Below are 22592 nucleotides of genomic sequence, written 5' to 3'. Positions count from 1 at the left end.
CGCTAGTAAAAACATCGTGCCCCTGAGAACTGCCCGAAGGTGAACCAGTTCCAACAGGAGTTCCTGTTTCCAGCCTGGGATATAAAGTTATCTGTAGTCGGAAGCTGGGTTGTAGGAAGCCCATCCATGGTGAGAAAGCTCAGTTGGGAGCAACAGCTGGCTGCCTCAACTTCCCAAGTTGGTTTCTGCTGGATGCTGTGCCTGACTGGATGTTTTTACAGCTGTTGATCATTTTCTATTTCTTCTTTTCCTTGGCTTGTTATATGTATTAATAAACCCCCTCGTTCAAAACAAAAAGGAGGGCTATTGTAGATCATCCTTTGAAATGTACAGAATAAAGATAAGAAGAAATGGTCTTCTCTTCAGAGAAGACCACACTCAAGCCAGACCACGAGTCCATGTAACTGAGGAAGGGAAACTGTGAGTCATAGTCTGACCATGACAGATAAGGTGCTGGGCTGATGTATGTGGGTCGCAGCTGGAGATCAAAAGAACCCCACCCCCACCCCTGACATACACTCAAATTAGAAGACAGACACTCACACTGACATCTTCCATAGGGGGGAACAATACCCAGAACTCTAAAACACCAAAGAGACCAAACTCTGCATTTGTACAGCTGTTAACCCTAAATCTTCAGAGCCATAGTTAACACTTCATGCATACAAGACAGGGTGAGGATTTAAAGTCGACCACACAAATGCTATATTTTAAAATCACTCGAGCAGAAGGTAAATCAGGTACACCTTGTCCCATAAAGTCTGTTTCCACAGAGCTGTAATTCTGTGGCTGGGCTCTCAAATACTTAGTTTAGTTATGTGAAATTCCTATTAAAATGCTTTATGTTCTGAGCTCAGTTAATAGCTTGACTTTTTTTCTGGTAGTTTGTTTATGCCTAGCATCCATGAATACCAAAAGAAACATGCTTTAAATAAAAATGAAATACAAGAAAAATGGCGTTTAAAAGAATGGAAATCAAATTAAAATCTAAATTGCAAATTGTGTAACATGTATAAGAAAGCAAAGTTAGAATGCCAGGAAATGCTGAAGGGGGATATACTTTAGAGGGCCATAAACCAAACAATAATATTAATTGCAATAAGAAAACTTATTTAAATGAAAAGGCCAAAACTGAGGCTTTTCATAAGCAATGGTCCTGACTTCCATGCCTAACGCCAATATTTTTTTACTTACTTTTACACGGCTAACCAATTACGAGTGCATTTCCGAAGAACCAGTTTTATTTGCTGGCAATTATTTGTTATCTTAGCTATAATTCTGCGGCTTTTCAAACAACAAATGACTGTCTTACATCTGGAGAAGAAAAACGAAAAAGTGACGGCATGATGTTTGAATACACTCGATTGTGGGTGTGTTACATTCTAATTAGCATAATTAGCTATGAAGCAGTTCTCACAATAACGGTTGACACTTGTGGCAGCTTAATGACATGTGTAACAAAAATGTTTTCCTTTCTACTTAAATATGAAATTAAATTCACCTCTTCAAAAGATAGATGGGTTCGGCCTCACACTATTCAAACCTCTTTTGAACAACTAAGCCAGACATGAAGAGGGTAAGAACTCAGGCTGTCGGGTTGCTGGGAATGGGCTTCACCCACCAACCCATCTCTCTGGCCCCAGTTCCTAACTTTTAATCTCTTCATTTCTTGTTACTGATTTTAGACATTTCTTATTGGTATTCAGGTTGAAACGTGGCTGACATGCATCAGAGATGAGGGCTAATGTAGTTCCTTCCAGGCATGTAAAAAGCCAACCACAGATATCCTAGCTCCCTCTTTGCCCAGGACACTCAGCCCTCTCCTTGACCTGGCAACAACATGGTTACCACCTGGCAAACTCCTCCCCTCACATCACTTCCAAAAGCCTCTAGCCAATGTCTTCCCTGATAAGTTGCTAGTGGGGCGTCTCAGGTGTGGCAAAATATTTTGAATACCATCTGTAAGTGCACGAAAATCATTGGCTCACATTTTTGCATTTATTGTGTGTGTACACATATGTGTACATGTGTACATGCCATACCACATATGTGGAGGTCAAAGGACAACTTAGAGGAGTCAGTTTTTGCCTTCTATTATGCTGGGCCATCTTGCCGGCTCCATGAAAATCATTAAAAAAAAAATACATTCATATATTAGGAATTCATACTCAAGAATGTTTCATCAATGGGGTGGGCCAGAAAAAATACTGGAGGCCCAATAAATACCCTCTCATTATGCTATATCTGGCAAGTACCAGCAAAGTCTGGCAAGGGACAAGGAAAGACAGAAATATTAGCAGTATCTTCGGCAAGAGAGATGCTACTGTTTCAAAGACCCAAATCCACAGGCACCACGCAATGCTATGCAAGATGTCAGTTCCCGAGACAGCAGGATTCTGCAGAAGTCATATTCTTTTATTTAAACAAATAAAAAGTGGTTCTGGGATTCTGGGTAACTCTTTTCTGCCACCCATTAAAAAGAATGAAAAGAATAAATAGGGTTTCTTTTCTTTTCTTTTCTTTTTTTTTTCTTTTCTTTCTTTCTCTTTTTTTTTTTTTTTGTATTTAACTCCTAGCCAACTTTTTATTGTTTAATGGTACCATCCCTTGAGGTTTACTTAATGTTGAAAATGTCACACTCTCCCTTCTCCAGGACTTCTGATCTCAAGCAAGCTTTAAGCTTTGCAAATTCCCCTGCAGAAAACATGGAAGACACAGAGCTCTCCGAAACAGATTGTAGAGGGGCAAACCATTCCATGCCAGCATGTAAATATATTTAAGTGTAAACCCGAAGCATGCACTTAATAAAATAAAACAAAATTCTGATTTAATAAATTAATAACTCATTTTGTCCAAGAAGATAGTAATAGTCAACAGTGATTATGTTTTATTTTTTTCCTTTATTTATTTTATGTGTATGGGTGTTTTGCCTGCATATATGACTGTGTACCACGTGTGTGCCATATACATGGAAGCCAGAAAAGGGCATCAGATCTCCTGAGACTGGAGGTACTGACAGCTGGAACTACCCTCTGTGTACTGGGAACTGAACCCAGGTCCTCTGAAAGAGCAGCTAATGCTCTTAACCACTGAACCACCTGTCCACCCCTAAGACTGTGCTTTTATGTGTTCCAAGTGGATGCTATTACATGTACGGCAATACTTGATGCCAGAAAAGCACAGAAAAAAAGCCATTAATATTCCTGTTGTTGAGAGGTATGGAGTTAACTCCTTGGTTAAGGTCATACATTTGGCACATGGGGCAATAAGCTTCCAACACAGGGAGCCAGGCCTTGGAGCCCAAGCTCCCAGGAATCCTTCTCATTTATTTTCCCCTTGTGTACCTGTGTGTACATGTTGGTGCTGTTCTCTATTGCTCTCTGCCTTATATTTCTGAAACAGGACTTATCACTGAGCCTGGAACTTGCTCTCTCAGTTAGGCTGGCTGGTTGGTTAGCCCCTGGAATAAACCTGCCTCCACTGCCCACCTCTCCAAGGGCTAGGGTTACCTAGAGACATGTACCACTCCACTCAGCATTTAATAATTAAATTCGAAATTGGGTGCCTTGAAAACATCACAATTGAGATAAGGTCGCTGCCAATCATGGTCTCTCTGAGGACGAAAAGAGGGTTACCCATGGTCTGGTCCAGCCATGACACTCTCCAACTTCAGGACTTACTCTTTCTTTTTTTGTTTTTTTTTTTCTTTGTTTTTTTCTTTCTTTCTTTCTTTTTTTGTTTTGCTTTGTTTTGTTTTTTCAAGACAGGGTTTCTCTGTGTAGCTTTGCGCCTTTCCTGGATCTCGCTCTGTAGCCCAGGCTGGCCTCGAACTCACAGAGATCTGCCTGCCTCTGCCTCCCGAGTGCTGGAATTAAAGGCGTGTGCCACCACCGCCCGGCTCAGGACTTATTCTTGAAAGCCAGGTCTTTGTGTTAGCTACTGTTCTCATGACCTGACAAAAGCGACTGAAGTGAGGAGAGGGGGGGCTTCTATCATTTGGTTTTTATTTGTTTGTTTGATCGCAGGTCAGGGGATACAGATGATCACGAAGGAGAAGGCATGGCTGCCTGCAGGTGGCTGCATCCCTGGCTGTGGGAGCCTATGACATGGCTTACTCCTTACACTATGGGAGATTAGAAAACTGACAGAATTCAAGTGGAAATGGAACCAGGCTACACTTCTCAATGCCTGCCCAGTGACCCACATCTCCCAGCTAAGCGCCACCTCCTAGGTTCTTCAATTTCCCCAAACAGAATCACCAACTGAGGACCATGAGTTCAAACACAAGAGACTCTGGGGGGACATTTCACATTCAAACCATAGGCAGTCCTCAAAAGCCAATTAAAGTATGGAATGGCCAGGATAATGCTTCCATTTCCACTAATTCCTGCAAAAAGAGTGACTTGCAGGACATTTATACGTGTGTGTGTGTGTGTGTGTGTGTGTGTGTGTGTGTGTCAGTCTGTCAGTCTGTCTTGATATTGATCCACAGCACTTTACACTGTAGAGTCCAGGCATTATTTACTGAATATTGAATTATACAGTGAGAACAGGGTAAGCACCTTCAATTCTCAGTCTCTTTAGGATATGCCAGCAAGAGAGCCATTCAAATTTTAATGGTAGGTCAGATAGAAAGAAAGGAAGGTATCCAAAGTAACATAGACGAACGATAGGAGGAACAAAAGCCAGAGTTCTGAGGATACAGACAGGAGAAGCAGTACGGCTTGGAGCAAAGATCATCCCCAGCATGAGGTCAGAGTTGCCCAAACTTGAGACAAGGGCTTTACACCTTCTGCACAGCATTTGTAAAAGCGACCTCCACAGCCTCACACCCGAGGCTTAATTTGTGATTGTCGTGAAAGATAGAGGCTGATGTGCCCTGACCAATAAAAGAACACGAAACAACTAAGCTAGACTGGACCACACTGCTGTTCTTCACATGAAAGCAAATTAACATAGTATCTGATTACAAAGGAGAGACCTCAGCAGATCTAAGAGGCCATTGCTAACAAAACAGACTTAATTTCCTTTAGACAAAAATCCCTGAAGGGTATCTGAATCATAGACAAAGCACTCTCTCCACCTTGGAGGTTTTCTAAATAAAAAAAGAACTCACTCCATTGGATGGTTAAAGATGCTTCAGCCCCCTCACAGGAGCATCCTTCACACTAGGAGGAGGGAAGCGGATGGTGTTCAAGCCTTCCAGGGAAAGCCATTCCATTGCCATGACCCAAGGAGCCTTGGAGATTTCACACAGCCCTCTGTCTCCTGACTGCAACCATGATATAAGAAGAAACACCATTGCCCTTGACCCTTTCCAGCCTTTCTACCTATCCCCATCCCGTGGTATCCATGGGTCCACTATGATCTGAGGCTTGCCTGCCTAAAACTCATACAGACTTTGAACTCAGTTGAGGTTACAAAGCGTTTCCTGAACCTGCAGCCTGAGTCATTCTCTGCTTCCATGAATTCTCACAGCTGGAACTGATGCTGCCACAGCTCCAATTTCCCAGAATTCTTCTTTCAACTGGCCTTACAGTTCTTCAGAAACATGAACAATGCTACTTAATTTCTATAAAGACTTTAACAGCAGTTGACTAGTAGGGCCTCCAATAATAGTCAATTTAGTGAGAAATGAACATGACAAGGGATACATCCATTCATAATCCAGAACCAGATGGACACTTCAGGTGCCAACTAACCAAGGACAAACATAGTTATTGACTTTTCTCGTTACACGGGCCATAGAAGTGTTTGTAGAAAAATAACAAAGGCTGGACACAGCATCGCATGCCCTTAACTCCAGCACTCAGGAGGCAGGGGAAGGCAGATCTCTGAGGTAGAGGCCAGCCTGGTCTACAGAGTGAGTTCCAGGACAGTCAGGGCTACACAGAGAAACCCTGAATTGAAAAAAACAAAACAAAAAACAAATAAACACAATCAAACAAAACAAAAACAAACAAAACAACAACACAGAGAGACAGACAGACAGACTGACTGACTGACTGAATGAATGAATGAATGAATGAATGGCTGGGACTGGAGAGACGGCTCAGCAGTTAAGAGCATTTTCTGTTCCTCCAGAGGACACTAGCTCAGTCCCTGACACCCACCCACATTTGTAGCGTTGCTGTTCTAGATGCTTTTTTGCTTCCCTCCACAAAGGCAGGCAATTCAAAGAGCATATGCCCTTCTTGTCCTTAGCCGACAATGATGGTATGCACATGGGCACCACCCCCTCAGAATTCTCCGCTGCCCTTGACAACAGGAAGTCCACAGCTGGTTGGCCTCTTCAGGTAAACCCACACAGCCAGCCAGCTGCTCCAGCAGGTGCCCCGTCCTAGCAGGGAAGGACAGTGCCTGTACCAAGTAGGAAACACTTTCGAATCTTTTTCAGAATGAACAGGAGGAGAGACTTGAGACGTGGGAAGTTTTAAGTGACTACTCCAGGTTCAATTTCAGCCTAAAAAAAAATAATGTCTTCTCAACACATGGCATTCTTTCTTCTTTCACAGGCGGAATTACAATGCTCTTTCCCATGGAGGGTGCTGATTATCCTGTGGGCATCTGAGCACACTAGAGTATCACTTCACAGAGGCAGTAGGTGGCTCACTATGAGGCATTGTAAGGATTTGATAGTCCACGTTTAAGCTGAATTTTGATTTACAGACTCATGTTAAACTGGCTCCTCTGTGGATGGGCCCAGGTGAGCCCATAATGAGATTTATCTTTGTGGATTAGGCCTGACCTATAATAATCTGCTCAGGGCCCCCTATTGCTACTTCAGCACTGAGTTATGAAAATTCATCCCTTCACTATAAACAGAACCTAGCTCAGAGGGTAATGACTATGAGATGTATTACTCTTGGAATACAGGCACTCCTGAGACTTTGATTATAATGTCCACAGCTGAAGGCACTATTTCACAATTGAGATTACTACTTTCCAGATGAAAAAAAAAATTTGAACTGTGGAATATAATGCCTTTAGCTACACATACTGTAATCACACTCAGCAATTCCTGGATCCCAGGAGCGATCCAGGTCCCCCGCAGTGGGTCTGGTAAGCTGATTTAGGGAATGCAAGGGAAATGGTAAGGAAGGAAGTACTAACAATGCTTATTTCACACTTGCTACTTCTGCTGGCTTCTTGTAAAAACTCCGTGCGCCTAACAGTTTCATTTACTTTGCAAATGCATAGATTTAAAAGAATCATTATTCTTTGCTAAACAAGGCAGAAAAGTTTGTTTTGTTTTAATTTTCAGAAGAACATAATAACTGCTGGTAGGAGTAGATGCAATACACTGTCTTAATATATAAACAATGAGACAGAACTTAGACCCTCACAATCTTATCTGGTTTGCCCTAATAATCCCCCTGCAAGAATCTACCCCCAAGAGATGCTTTGGGGTGAACAAAGACATGTAGTGGATATATCACCATTATTAACAGCAGGGAAAACTTGGAAATAATCTAAATAAGATTTACTGTGATAAACCCAAGCACTGGAATATTATGCAGCCTTTAAATTGAGTCATAATGGCTAAGGAGAAATGCTAATTCAGAGATGTATTCCGCAACTTTTGTTAAGCAATTTATCCAAGGGCATTCAAACCGTGCCTACATCAATATTTAATAGGCACTCTCTTAGAGTTAACTAATTAGACTTCAGATCAGGGTTTTGTTTTTGAGCTATAAGGCTAATGAAGTATTGATATAATATTAAATGGCTGTAAATAAAGACTGCACCCTAAATAGATGCTGGCATCATGTCTCTACATTGTGAATGAATAAAAAAGGAAAAATACATTTCTGCATACGTTAGTGAATTTTCCCAGACTTCTCACAATACATTTTTGCAAATGTAAAAGATGAATATTCATTAAGGCTCTTGGAATATATTACCGTTTAAATAGTTTGGTTTTAATATTTATAGTACATCATGAAATATAATTTTTCCATTAAGGGAAATGGATATGATATAAAAAGATAATCACCAAAGAAACTGAACTTCACCACTGAACCAAAAGCTCCAAGTTGAAAAACAGCACTTGGAAACTCCTTCCTTGTTTAAAAATGTCTTGTAACCTGGAAAACTCTCTCGGTTTGTTAATCTGGTTTTGAGCACAGGTGAAAAACAAATAAACAATAAGATAACCCAGCAGCACAGACAGAAGGACCATACTTAATCAGCTTGAGAAGGAGTTTGTGTTTTTCCTTTCTAACCATGTCACCCCAGCTGAGCCTAGTTCCCAGCGTCATCTCCAAGACCCACCCGTTCTTCCCAGCAGCCCCAGGAGCATGGAAGAGGGAAGACTTCTTGAGTGACAGGCACAGTACAGAGTTCTGCCCAAGAGTACTCATTTAACTCTTACGGTAACTGTATAAAGTTAGGACAACTCTGAGGCCCATTCCACAGATGGAAAACCTGAGGCCCACACACACAAATCTACGTGGAACTAACAAAAGGTAGGATCTGGAGTGAGTCTAGGACAGTACATGCTCATAACTGCTCTGTTCTCCCTCTCATGTCATTTCCAAGTGAACAGTTACAGCTTAGTTCCTGAATGCGCGTTCACGAGGGGCTTCTCTCTGGCTCGAAGAGCAAAGGCTTGGCTAGCCGACACAAACACAAACCAAACACAGTAAGTATATGGGAGAGTCAGGTCTGGGGCACCAAAATGCACAGGAAGGGGAATTCTTTGTTGTAGCATGAGTCTTAAGTGGTCTTATTAATAAAAACAAACCTGGATATTGGGGTGAATGCTGGATGATCAGAGAAACAGAACAAGTCACAGCTAACCTCACCTTGCCAATTCTTCAGCTGATCCTGTTTCCTCAGACTGGAAGCCTCTGTGTCCTCATCTGAATGGGTCTCAGCTGAACTGCTGCTCAAGGCCTAAAAGCTTAACCAGGTAGTTCCTGGTCCTCACGCCTTATATACCTTTCTGCTCCCTGACATCACTTCCTGGGATTAAAGGCACGAGTCACCATGCCTGGCTGTTTCCAGTGTGGCTTTGAACTCATAGAGATCCAAATGGATCTCTGCCTTTGGAATGCTAGGATTAAAGGCGTGTGTGCCACCATTTTCTGGCCTCTATATCTAGTGGCTGTTCTGTTCTCTGACCCCAGGTAAGTTTATTAGGGTGCACAATATTTTGGGGAACACAATATCTCCACACTTTGTAGAGTTCGCAAGTTCACTGAGCTCCCAGGACGAGTCCTGTACTACCCTTGGCCCTGGGGACATAGGAAAAACTATTTTTGCCTTCAGGAAAGCTGCATCAGAGTAGCAGGAATTACAGGGTGAGCCTTCCTCATCCAGGGGTCCTGCATGCATTCAACCAACGACAGACGAAAACATGTCCACACTGCGCATGAACAGACTATTTTCTTGTCGTCATTCCTGAAGCTGTGCAGTGTATCTACAGGGCACTTACAAAGTATTAACTGCTATAAGTGAGCTGAGCTAAAGCATATGGGGGATATTCACAGAATCCATATAAATAGCAGGCCATTTTCAATAAGTAACACAAGCATCCCCAGACACACACACACACCCATGGACACATGGCTGCAAATAAAGTAATAAACGACACAGATATTTGAAGGTGGTGAAGCTAGAGAGTAAAATGAAGGCCGTGGGGTGTATATCTTGCAAAACAGGGCCCACCTGCAGACAGATGGTCAAGGAAGACCTTGGCGAGAAAGACTGGGAGTAGAATCTTTAGATGAACACAACAGATAAGGCAGGCAATTCAGGTCAAATACAACTAGAGAGATATATGGGCGCCTGATTTTCAGAGTCCCTCCTCCTCCATCCGTTACAGCAAAGTACAAAAGCAATAAACGTTTCTCATGATTGGCCACATCCACCATTTCCAAACGTCAGTCATTGTGGCTTACAAACCGTATTTCCCCCACCAAGAAATAAGTCACCACCGGTCTTGCTTCTGCCTCCTGGAATTTCCATCTCTCCTGCCGGAGAGCGGCATCTGCACAAATCCCTCAGCTCCTGACGACGACGACGACTCCTTTGATAAACTACCCCTGTGTGGGGGGAGGGACAGGAGATGGAGACATCAAATGGGGAAATGAGTTTTCCCCTTTCAGATGAATGTATATGAAGTGTACATCTGACACTTCATCAGTGCTCCCGGCTGGTGTCCCAGCGGGCGGACGCTGGCTGAGCATGCATTCTGCAGCCACCAGGCTACTTAGGAGGAACTGGCAACGTGCCATTGATCTGAAATGCCCAAAGTGTCTGGGAGAGGTACCACAGCTACATTTAGCATTGCCAAGGAAAACTAGATACTTGAGGCTAGGAATTAATCTCCTCCCTGAGAAGGAATCGGCAGAACCTTCAAATGTGCCAATGGCCTTTCAGAACACTGCAGGTCATGCGCTTGCTAAAATTCATACCCACCAAGTCACACGGCCTTCATTAATATCCTGCCAGCATATTCTCAATTCTCAGGTAAGAAGTCCATACAGAAATATGAGTTGTTTTGATGGAACTGAATTTTGTCGCATCAAATGTGATGCTGTCACTTGGACACAACCACTTTGGATATTTTTTTTTTTTCTGATTCTCCTACACCTGGACAAATATCTCTTCAACTTAGTGATTAGGAAAAAAAAAATCAATACACAAGTTAACCCACCATGACTACGTAGCTACATGGAAACCGATTCATGAACATTCCTTGATTGTGGACAATGATAATCACATTACAATTTTGTAATCATATTTTTTGAGTAGCTGAATACACTAATTGGGATTTGGCTTGTGATGTGGATCTTAAAGACAGTCACAATTGTAAGCTGTACACAGAACGACCAAACCAGAGGTTTTAGATGGATGACATCATTAGGCCACCAATCAGAGCACACAGTCATGCCATCACTTTACCTTGAGGCTAGAGAAAGCTGTCATTTTTCTCATGAATAATTATCCATTACTTCATTACTATTTATTGAGTGCCTCCTACATGGAAGGCACTGTGCTAAGGGCAGGAGGGAGCAGACAATGAAGTCATCTAATAAGTCTGCCCTCAAGACGCTCACACGGCGAGATTAAGCGTTCACAGGTATACCACGATTGACACTAAATGGGTTGGGAAAGTTAGCTCATAGCTCCAAGGGGACCCCAGAAATAAGGGGGGATCAGTGAGTGGGGAGGCATGTTCTACTGCACAGAGCAACCCCACAAATTCAGCTTGTTTGGAACAGGATTAAGTGAGAGAAAAAGGAAAAAAGGAAAGAAAACAAGGGGCTCTATCAGCTGTCCACTCCCACCTCCTCAGCATCCTTCTCTAGTCAACGGGTTATTTTTACTCAATGAAAATACTCCGAATATGACGGGAACATGGAACATGGAACGGGCTGATCTTGAAGGTCTGGTTAGCTGTGTAGTCACACAAATGGTACCGGCCATGAAACAGACATGAGAGTGTGTCCCAGCGACATGCTGAGGTAAGAGTCTGGACATACTCCAACAGACCCAGGAGGTCAAGATGGGGCTCTGCCTAGCGGGACGCCTTGACAACCCCGAAGTAAACGGCTTAAACATACTCTGGTCTCTGTGTCCAAATTGAGCCACAGTTCAGTCACCACAACTTGAAGCTTCATCAAGTTTGTGGGTAGACCAGCTGATAATGTAAATGATTCCTTGCTAAGGATGTTATCTGGCACACTTTATGGAGTATTCTTCTGATGTTATCTTTTAATATTTCTTTTGTATCCTATTCCCAAATAGGTTGTTTGGTATGCTTTTGAGCAATGAAAACATCAGTTTGTGTCAGGGTACGTGATCCCGGTATTAGGTAATAAGAGTATTTGGGGCAGAGCTGCTTTTATCAGAATGATTTACTTCCCAACAAGCATATATATAATATTACTATTTGAATGTTAGGATGGCAGTGTTTGGATTACACTGTCAAAAATCATAAATTGTGAAGTATTTTTGTCTTAAAAAGTAAATGCTTACAGGGAGACAATGCTTTAAAAAATTCCTCAAGGAAAACAGTTAGGAGAGGGTGGGAGAGGGTGCCAGGGGAGGGCAAGACTCCCCCACTACGGCTTCAATATCCTCTCTGGAGATCAGTATTCCACACACGCAGATTGTTCATTTTTCGGAAAGAAGGGTCAGAAAGTTTCAGAGTCAAAATGGGCTTCCTGGACTGTTTTCACTAAGTGTCTTTGCATTCTGCAGCTGCAGAGCAGGCTGACGGCATTGGAGGAATTAAGACTTGCCCAAGTTTATTTGTCTCTTTAATGCCAAAGCAGGAACTGAGGCTAGATGAAAATCAAATCTCCGTGCACTGTATCATGCGCAAATAGCCAACATAAGTTCCCACCAGTGTATAAAATTACAAAACACCATAATACACCGATTTATATATACATATATATAATATACATCTTTGTCAATAAGAAATATTTAAAAACCAATTAGCATGCCACGCAACTTTATCACTGACCCCAAACTAACTTGTATAGACTTTTTGTTTTGTTGTTCAGTTTCTTGGTTTTGTTTCAGTTTGTTTGGGTGCCAAGAAATAAACCCAGTGCCTCACACATTAGAAGGGGCGCTCTACCATCGAGCAAGATCCCCAGACCAAGTTGTAAAGATTTTAACAAGAGGTGGAATAGATCAGTATTCTGTTACGGAGCGGGGGATGGGCTCGGCAGATACAGTGGTTGTCACTCAAACATGAGAACTGGAGTTCAAACGTCCAGAAGCCAGCATGGCAGTTGACTGTCATCCCAGCAGTTGGCAGGCAGAGACAGGGGTTCCTGGGTAAGTCGGCTAGCTATGATAGCTGGAACCAGTGAAACTCCAGGTTCATTAAGAGACTTTGAATAATAAATAAAGTGCAGAGTGACCAAGAAAGATAATGATGTCAAGTCTGGGCCTCCAAACATGTGCATATATATCTACACCCACATACATGTGAAACCACACACACATGCCTACACACACATACATTTTAAAAAGGTGTCCAGCAAGAAAACAAAAATCTAGTAAGCATAATGGCTAAAAATCAAGGTTATACTGGGAAAGAAAGAAAAAAAAAGTCCAAATCTATGCTAGCAACAGACACATAAATATGTTCCAGGTGATAAATATGAGAGTACTAATAATGGAAGGTCATTTTTTTTTTCTGTGCAGGGGATAAAATCCAAGACTTTCCCCATGCTAGGCTAGTACTCTAACACAGAGCTACATTCCTAACCTCCAACATTTTTAATTAACATGAAAAAAAGAATGATCCTTCTAAGAATTGCCAACAGATGCTGAATTCAGGGGAAGGTTTTGGCGAGCAGCTTGTCTGCAGAGCCTAGGCTGTCTATCCAGACAGCTCCTACATGGCAAGAGAGAAAGTTGGTGGTGACTACCACAGAGCAACCAGGCAGCACCTTGCCTGGGTTATCCAAATTAACACCACAGTGCAGGGCAGAGAGGCATCGTGCACCTGTCTAGAGCATGTCCCGAGGACACATCCAGAGTTCTCAGTTTGGAACAGGAATGCACAAGCCAGACCCTCCCTATGGGAAAACAGGAGGCGAGCACCATATGAAAAATTATCTAGAAATTTTTATTCAACAACACTGGTGTCAGAAAAGACAAAGCCAGGCTGTGGGAGCACACCAGATCCAAACAGAGCAGAGAAAGAAGTGCTGCAGACCAGACCTCCACAGACCTGGTACTACCCTGCCACAGTGGCGGCCACACGTTAGAAAGGACACAGGCCGGGTGGTGGTAAAACCGAGCCAGAGTGCTACGCAGACACGGGGTTATATCAGTGAGAACATTACTCAAGATGACAATTACCAAAGCAAGGGCTGTGATGGTCACACATCTTACTCTCAGATGACTCAATGCATGTCTACATAAATATGCACTCGCACCACGCACACATGTATACACAAAAAACCATGATAAGCCATTTGGGCAGGAGGCTCCGATAAGGAACAGACAGGTGCCATCTGTGTTTTTCTTACCATTGGACTTTAGTATAGCCTTCTATTTTTTTTTTTTAGAAATGCTTTTGTTGTTTGTTTGGAGTTTTTTAAAGGCTAGAAAAGGAACCGACATAGAACCAAATAGAAATATTCCACACTTGGAGGTGGGCAGGAAGAAATTGGCATAGAGGAGACAGACATGCCCACTGCCATCCTGTGGTCAATGCTACATGGATAGAAGTACAAACCCAGTTACAGTTGAAGCAGCTAGACAGATTCCCACAGACGTAATGGCCAGGGCAACTCCGACCACATACAAGACACTCACCAAACTGGCCGTGAGCGAGGGAGCCGACTGTCCCAGTGCCTGGCTGCGCATGCGCACGAGGTTGGACGTCTCAGCCGAGGCAGGCCATGCCTGTCCTGCCACCGGGTTTGGAAGGAGGTACCTCCCTGTTGGAGTAGAAAAAAAAAAAAAATGAGTGAGCAGCAGGTCAATGACGTAATTCTGTAGAAAGAGTGGGCAATTCCAAGTCGTCTTTCTTCATCCCTCCGGCCATGCTCAGTAGTTGCGCTGATTACTAGTAAGCAGAGAAAAATGTTTTAATTAAATCAGGAGATACATGGTGGGTTCTGACCCTGACTTCCCACTGCAACCCAAGCAAATCACTTCATATGTTGGGCATGGGGGGGGGGGCTTCATTGGGTTAGGATGAAGTTTTTTTTTTGTTTGTTTGTTTTAATCTTCCTGCCTATCCTAAAGAGAATGTTTTGTTTTGAGAATATATGTAAAGACACAATGTACTCTCTCATCATCACAAAAAATAAATGTGGTGTGTCTGTGATGCTATGTGACGCAAATCTAATATGGGAAACAGTCTAGAAATGAGCAAGAAGGGGCTACAAAGTGAAGGTTGTGACCAACAAAAGAAGAGGTGGCGTTTGTTCTCTCGAGGTGAAATGGGCTGGAGTCCCTTTGCCCAGCTTCTCTCGGTGAAGCCCAGGCGGCTGTCCAACCATATCCATAGAATACATAATGGTATCCGTTTGCATAAATCAAGACATCAGTGTCAGTCAAGTTCACTCTGCAATGCCCCTCAACCTTGAACTCCAACACACAACACACACACACACACACACACACACACACACACACACACACACACACACGCTTCTAGAAGTCTGCCATCTGATAGATCCACACTGTAGTTCCTCAGGACTAGCATGCTCGCCACACAAGGGAGTTTGATTCTTTGCATCGGCAAAGTGAGAATGCCTATGACTATTCACACGGTAACGAGGCTTAATAAACACAATGTCTGATTTTATCTGCTTCGCCTCACTCCTAGTGCGGGACTATTACTGAATGGTGCAAAGAGGGGTAGGCATTTCCTTGCCAGCAACACAGGAGAATAGGAAGAGAGACTCTCGTGTGTGGACACTCCGGCAGGATCTGCAGTGCACACATCTATCTGCTCGCCCTGTCTCCGAAGGGACACAGGCTCCAGCCTCCTCAAGCACGCACCTAACAAGCATATCTGACTAGTTAATTACGGCTGTGACATATTACGTAGTTCATCACCATGATGCACGCTGGTCCCTGGCACCACAGACGCTAAGCATTATGGGTATCGTCCATCAACCATCAGATTAGAAGATGTAATGCTGTATTTAACTAAAGTGCTTTCAGAATTTTGTATATTAATAATTACAGAAGGGAAAATGGCTTCTTATTTTGCAAAACTGATCATTTATTCATTGCCTGGTGTAAGTATGGAAGCTAAGGATGAAGTAGACTTGCTGTCATGACCTTGCTCTGGATCTAAAGGATACTGGGGAAAGGAATTCAGTCACCCTCTCTTGACATTGGTTTCTCTATCTCTAAAATGGACCTGCTCGAATCAACCACATAGAGTTACTGAGGGAGTTTTGAGTAAAGTACTCAATATATATTGTCTGTTTGGCTATGGCATTAAGTAGTACAATGGGAAAAGACAATTTCAGGTTTGTTTTTACTTCTTATCACTCAGAACTAGAAAATGTACATATGTGGGGAAAAAACCACCGGGACCACAGCAGAAAAAAACACCCTGGACACATGCATGTCTTTCCTTCCACATTCTCTTTCTAGGAAATACATTTTCTTGAAAATGAGGAATCACACTGATTTTTGTCAGTTGCTCCCCATCAGCTCCACACAATAGAATATAACTTTTTTAAAGTACTTATTTGTGTGTGTGTGTGTGTGTGTGTGTGTGTGTGTGTGTGTGTGTACAGGTACATGCCTGCCATGGCATGTGTGTGGGAGTCAGAGGACAACTACTCTGGGGTCATTCTCTCTTCCCAACTTTATGTGGACTCTGGTCATTGAGCTTGCACAAAAAGCACTTTATCCATGGCGCCATTTTGCTGGCACTAGAATATGACTTTTCTCAACCACACACACATAGCACTATCAACTGGACGATGAAGGCTGCCAGTGAAAACTCACACATAATTAATTACCTCTGTGAACCGGATCAGTTTTGTGGAGGAATGTTACATTTAAAGTCGGAAGCATGGAACTTGAATTTTTTCACAAGCTAGAACCTGGACGAGGACGGGCTTTAGGACCTACCGCTGTAGGTCCAGAAGCAGGATGCCACCAAGAAACGACAGGAAGGCCACAGGCTACCCTTAGGAAAACAGCATTCATACAGTATGAAAACACAGTTTCTTTATAACCCAGACACAACTCTGAAAGATATAACCCTCTAAAAACAAACCAGCTAACTGGGTAATCTGAATGGGACTTGGGGATGGGTACTAGCAAGTCTTTTCCTGTACCTCATCACCATTTCCTTTATGTTTGGAGAGAGGAGCTACTGAAGCCAAGGAGTACTAGACAGCAAGTGATGCAGTGATGCAGGGAATCCTTACTGTGCCCTTCTCCAAAGATACACTTTGTATTTAAATCTAAGACTACAAGACACTTAGAAAACCCGACTGTTAACAACAGAAAGATATTTTAGTTCACTTAAAAAAAATCTACAAATTAGTTTTTCTTTTTCATTTAGTAGGAAGGAATTATTAAAGTATGTTGTTAAGATCTCAGATATAGGAAACAGGGTTATACATTTGTGTCCCTACAGTTCCTGGGAAAGGGGATGGCCCTTGGTACAAATTTAATAACTGCCGATTGACTGAATGCAACCTAACTATACTAGCTAAGCAACAGCTGATCTGGTCTAAACAGGAAGAGTATCAGTGAGCAGATCATTCCCTTCACTTTTATCTGTAAGGACAGTGCAACATCTACAATCCAACAAGGCTTTGGTGCACACCAGGCCCCACAACATTGTAGACAGCCTTGTGGGCAGAGACCGTCATTGTCACTGTCAGTGCAGACAGGTTCTGTAGCCAGGAAAGGACTCACAGCCAATGAAGCAAGCTGCCAAACCCACTGTTACGGCCCCCGAACCCCAATTCTAAAGCAAGAAAATAGTTATCACACAAGCTTAGGTGGGAACACGTTATAAATTGAGGGAATGAGTTCTACTTGTAAGAAAGTGTGCGTGTGCGCATGTGTGTGCGCGTGCGTGCGTGCGTGCGTGCAAGGATGCATCACTTGGAAAAATGGGAACCAAGTTGTTCAAACAAAAGGCTTGCGATCAGACACACTCGGCTTCAAGTCCAGTTCTTACCAGCTGTGTGTCAATCAAATTGTTGAGCCTCACACGTCACAAAGCCTGGTCCTCCTCCACCACAGTAGTGATAAAATACCCTCTATTGACTGTGTCACTTAAGACAGAGGTACAATACTGAGTAATATTAAAATAAGTAATATGACTTAATGGAAATAACAAAATCAGCATTCTCTCCGGAGGAGGAAATGGTTGCCTTGGAAGCTGGACAACATGAATTTGGTCCCCTGCACCCACATAAAGGTGGGAGGAGAGAACTTATTCCACAAAGTTATTCTCTGACCTCCACATGTATGCTGTGGCATGTGTGCGTGCACACACACAATAACAATAACAGCAATAATAATAGTTTTAAGAAGAATGTAGAACTTGAAACTTTTCTGCCAGGCAGTAAGTTTTGCTAGTTCAACTCAAGAGTCTAAACAAAGAAATAAGAGTTTGACTTGTGGCTGCAAATATTTCCACTTTACGTGAACCTGGAAAGCAGGCCAAATATTAAATTTAGGTTACACTGACTGGGAGGGGTATGGGGTTGGAGTGAATGATCCTCTGTTTCTGTACATAAAATTTTATAATTTTGCTTTGGATGTTTTATCAAAAATGGGTTCCATATTCTAACGCAGAAAACTAGCCCCAAACACATTCCTTCCACCCCTCCAAATGATAGTTCCTAAGTGAAAGTAGATACTTTCAATGGTTACAGATGAGGACGCCTAGAGTCAGGAAGAGGTTTGGTGGCCAACGAGAGCAAAAAGGGACCACGAGGAGCCTCCTCATCAGAGCCAACACTCCTGGCTAACAGGATGCTAATCTGTGAAGATCCCAGATCACTGGGCTGAGGCAAAGCCAGACTCTGGGCAGAAGCCAGCACCAGCAGACGGGATCAAAACCAGGGCCTTTTTCTTTTTTACAATGCTGACCTTCCTTTTGAAAATCTGCCTCTTGTTAAAGCTCCCAGGAGTTTTAAAAATAGGGAGTGGCCTCTGGTAATAAGACCTGAATACTACCTCGCCTTTCACTGACATCACTTTTAAAGCTAATTCCATATCTTATTCGCTGCTCTCATACATCGATTCTATCTCATTATGAAGAACAAAGGTATGCCTTCAATTTCTTTGTTACCTCAACAGAGCCTAACCCAGAAAATGACACTTAGATTTAATAACTAACTAGCCATGGCCTGTGCATGCATCTTAGACTCTCTTTAAACCTAACAGGATATAAAGGCCACTGGCATCCGGGGTAAATAATAACTACTTTAGCTGTGGGGGACTCTAAGGTCAGACCTCTGAGTCTCATGGCTAAAACCCTCAAACTGATTCTTCTACTTATTTCATAACCTTCTCCAAACCTCAGGCTCCTCATTTGTAAAGTGAAGGAAAACTAAAAGGGCTGTTGTAAATCTAAAACAGAAAATACATTACAGAGTTCAACACTCAATCAAATCAGCTGAACATACAAGGAATACAATATACACTGTAGTGAGCAAGAGGAACAAGTTATGACACTAGGAAAATTAATTAGTAAGTGCACAGACATGTACACGATGAAATGTTTATAAATCATGCAATAGGTTGGGTCTCAGACGTCATTACTTTTGCAATGGTCTTATCCTACAAAATCATACAAACGCTACAAATTAGATGGTCTGTTAATACAACACATGGGACGCATCCTTCCTGCCTGCCACCCCCCTTAGTGTGAATCGAGAAAAGAGTAACAGATGGATCTAAGGCGATCATTAGAGGGTACTAACAGTGCTGTATCTGGTAGCGACCACATCCAACTTCATAGAAATGTACTTTCTGATGACTACCAAGGGCTTCTAAAAAGTGTGTTGCTGTTACATTCATGCATCATTTGCTGCCTACGATTTAAGAAAATCAGCATCTGTCAACAGCATTGTTCAGCTGCACAGGGTGGAAATTAATGGATAATACCACTTCCAATGTGTTGTATGAGAGGTGAGCTTGCTTAGCAATCTGGCTGCTCATTTTAATACCAAATGGAGCTTGTTGTCACAACTGGAACATTGATTAGCATCAGGCTCTTTGAAAGCATGCTTCTAAAAATCTCACCGTGTTCATTAAAACTCTCCTTAAATATTCTCTACTGATAGAACTAGATACAGAGGCATGAAACAGAGGTCCATTTTAAAGCTGGAATCAGTTGACTCCGATCAATCCCAGAAACTGACAGGTTTCAAGCATTGAGGTCTATCTATGCCCTTTAGACTACTCACAGGGGCTACTGTGGCTGTACTGGCCATGGGGACTCCACTTAACCGAGAAAGCCTTGCATTCATCTAAGGTTACACTCTAAAATAAACATTACTGAGCAGAGATGCCAACCACGTCCTGGTTCTAGGTAAGCTGCATATTAGCCTCTCTGGGAATGTGCTTTTCTTTGTTTCTACCCTGAATTCCAGGACAATAGAGAGGTAGCAACTTTAGATGCATGCTTTCAGACATGAGATACGCGCTTTCAAACCGCCCCACAGGTGGGACTATCCCCAGAAACAGGAAAACACCAAGTCAGCAATAATTTTAGCAGAATGGCCATATAAAGAATTAAATATAGCCTCTAGAGATCTCCTTTATCATCAGGGAATCACGGTACCTGACTAGACGTGAGAGCTTCCATTAAAAATGTTCCTTATCACCTGAAGGGCCTCATAGATTTAGCCATCAGTCTACAGCCTTACATTTGGGGTTATTTCTTTTGGATTATAACCAGGATATAAAAGGAAAGAGAAGGCTGAACAACTACATTGAAAAAGTACTGCTCCAGTCTGGCTTCCGTGACTCAGAGCTAATAAGAGCTCTGAAAAGTGTGTTTATCTCTCTCTAAGGCACCGACCAAGAACAGTCAGAAGCTGGGCAGGATGGCCAATGCCTTGCTCTTGGTGGTTGTGAGGAGGCGGGAGGACCATATTGGGGTATAGTGAGAATGGAGGGGTCGTGACAGAGACTAAGGGGCAAGAAGAAAACAAACAAGAAGGACGAGATGGCATTGGCCATGAGCGGGTAAACAGGGCCATGTTCTCTGGGGAGAAGAGTCTCTCAGCCAGTACCTTAAGAAGTATATAGGTTTCTAGGTTTTGGAGAGCAGCCTGTGGCTCCCCTTACCATCTCCCGAAGCTCTCACTGCTGTCCCCTAAAACCTCACACTCACCGCCACACCGGAAGAAGCTGGAGTCCCGCCACTCAACCCCTCACATGGCCTAGTAAAATGGCCCTTGCTTCGCGGCTCTTTGGGCACATATACAAAGGCCGTGAGAGCGAATGCTTGCACACCCATGGCCCCAGCAGCTCTCTTCACAGGAGCTAAAAGGGGGAAGCTACACGCCCATTAATAGATGAGCATCACTTAGCAATGCAACGGAATACTAACCTATAAACGGAATGAAATTCTGATATTGGCCAGTGGTTCTCAACCTTCCAGTTCTGCGACCCTTTAATACAGTTCCTTGTGTTGTGGTGATCCCCCTGCTCCAACCATAAAACTATTTTTGCTGCTACTTCATAACTGTAATCTTGCTACTGTTATGACCTGTAATGCCAATATCTATGCTTTCTGATGGCCTTAGGTGCCCCCTGTGAAAGGGTTGTTCGACCCCTGACAAAGAGGTTGTGACCCACAGGTTGAGGAACACAGACATGAATGAACCATGAAGATATCATGCTAAATGAAGTAAGCTAGCCACACGAGGTCAGATGTTATATGATTCCCTTTCCATAAAGTACCTCCAATAGTCAGTTCACGGAGACAGTGTAACTATGGCTTTTGAGTTTGAAGGAAGAGAGAGAAGCCCCTGCTTAATGCATTATATAGTCTCAGTGTGGGATGATGAAATTGTGCCAGAGATGGATAGTGACAGTGGTTGTACAATGATAGAAATGCATTTAATGTGATGAAATTATGCACTTAAAACGTTTAAAATGTTAAAGTGTATTATGTATCTTTCACTACACATAAAAAAAAAAAAAAGAAGAAGAAAATCACAATGGAATACTCAGATTTTCTCAAAGCACATAGCTACACAATCCACATGAACTCCTCCTGTCGCAAATTATACTTAATAACCCACACCCTTCCTGTCATAAGCAGGGGAGTGAATCTTTTAAGTGCCCTCCAAACTTCAGACATGGGAAGATCAAGGCCCACGCTAAGTCACTGGCTGGTTCTGGGCAGAATTGATGACTCAGCAGCCACTGCTCTGGGAATCTTCCATCATCACCCAGAGATCCTTCTTCTATGCCCCATTGCTCACTCCTAAACATTTGCTCCCTTGTCATCATGACTCTCGTCCCCCAGCAATTACAGCTCCCTTTATTCATCTCCAGCAGTGCGACAACAACATGGAGACATGGTTCCCTCCATCTTCCCACTCACACGGGTGACTGCCTTCCAATTTCTGGTCCCCACCGCAGAGGAATGACTAGAGAGCATCAACAAGTCTGATCAGTCATTCTTCTTAGCGGCGTAAATAAAAACAAGTTGAGAGGCCAGCGGACAACTGACCACACATGCTAAATTTTGCTGACTTCTATATCGGGCGGCTTTTCAAGCCTTTTAAAAAGCATGCAGTGTGTTCTTTGACACGAGAGGAGTCCGGAGCACAGCCTTGACCCTCAGTCCTTGATATCACAGCCCACTCACCAGCAAACTCCAGCTGACACAGAAATTGGAAGCTGAATACAAGAGCGCACACACGCAGCTTCGGATGATGGTGTTACAGCTGACTTGAGCCTAATAGGGCACTGAGGTTCTCTCCTCATTAGCTTGTGACTCGGATTCACCAGAAGCACCTCCTTTCACTTTCTGGCATACTATCCACAGCCTACTGTCTTTAACATGGGATGGATAGGCAACACTAATAAATACAAGGATCCAATGACCAAATTAAGAGAAGTGCTTTGAAGGAAGCTTAGCACGCAGG

General features: G+C 43.0%; 1 protein-coding gene across 4 annotated transcripts in view; it reads right to left on the bottom strand.

Moving 5' to 3' along the window:
* The window catches only part of Mast4 (microtubule associated serine/threonine kinase family member 4), a 591291-nt gene that overhangs the window by 379188 nt on the left and 189511 nt on the right, over positions 1–22592 (bottom strand). For all 4 annotated transcript variants that reach the window (XM_037209461.1, XM_028884811.2, XM_028884812.2 and 1 more), the window contains exon 3: positions 14296–14420. In XM_037209461.1, coding sequence (XP_037065356.1) covers positions 14296–14420 — 125 coding nt within the window. The remainder of the gene's footprint in view (positions 1–14295; positions 14421–22592) is intronic.

This window comes from Peromyscus leucopus, chromosome 11, assembly GCF_004664715.2.
Source record: "Peromyscus leucopus breed LL Stock chromosome 11, UCI_PerLeu_2.1, whole genome shotgun sequence".
Classification (NCBI taxonomy): domain Eukaryota; kingdom Metazoa; phylum Chordata; class Mammalia; order Rodentia; family Cricetidae; genus Peromyscus; species Peromyscus leucopus.
This window is presented reverse-complemented; position numbering and strand designations above follow the sequence as displayed.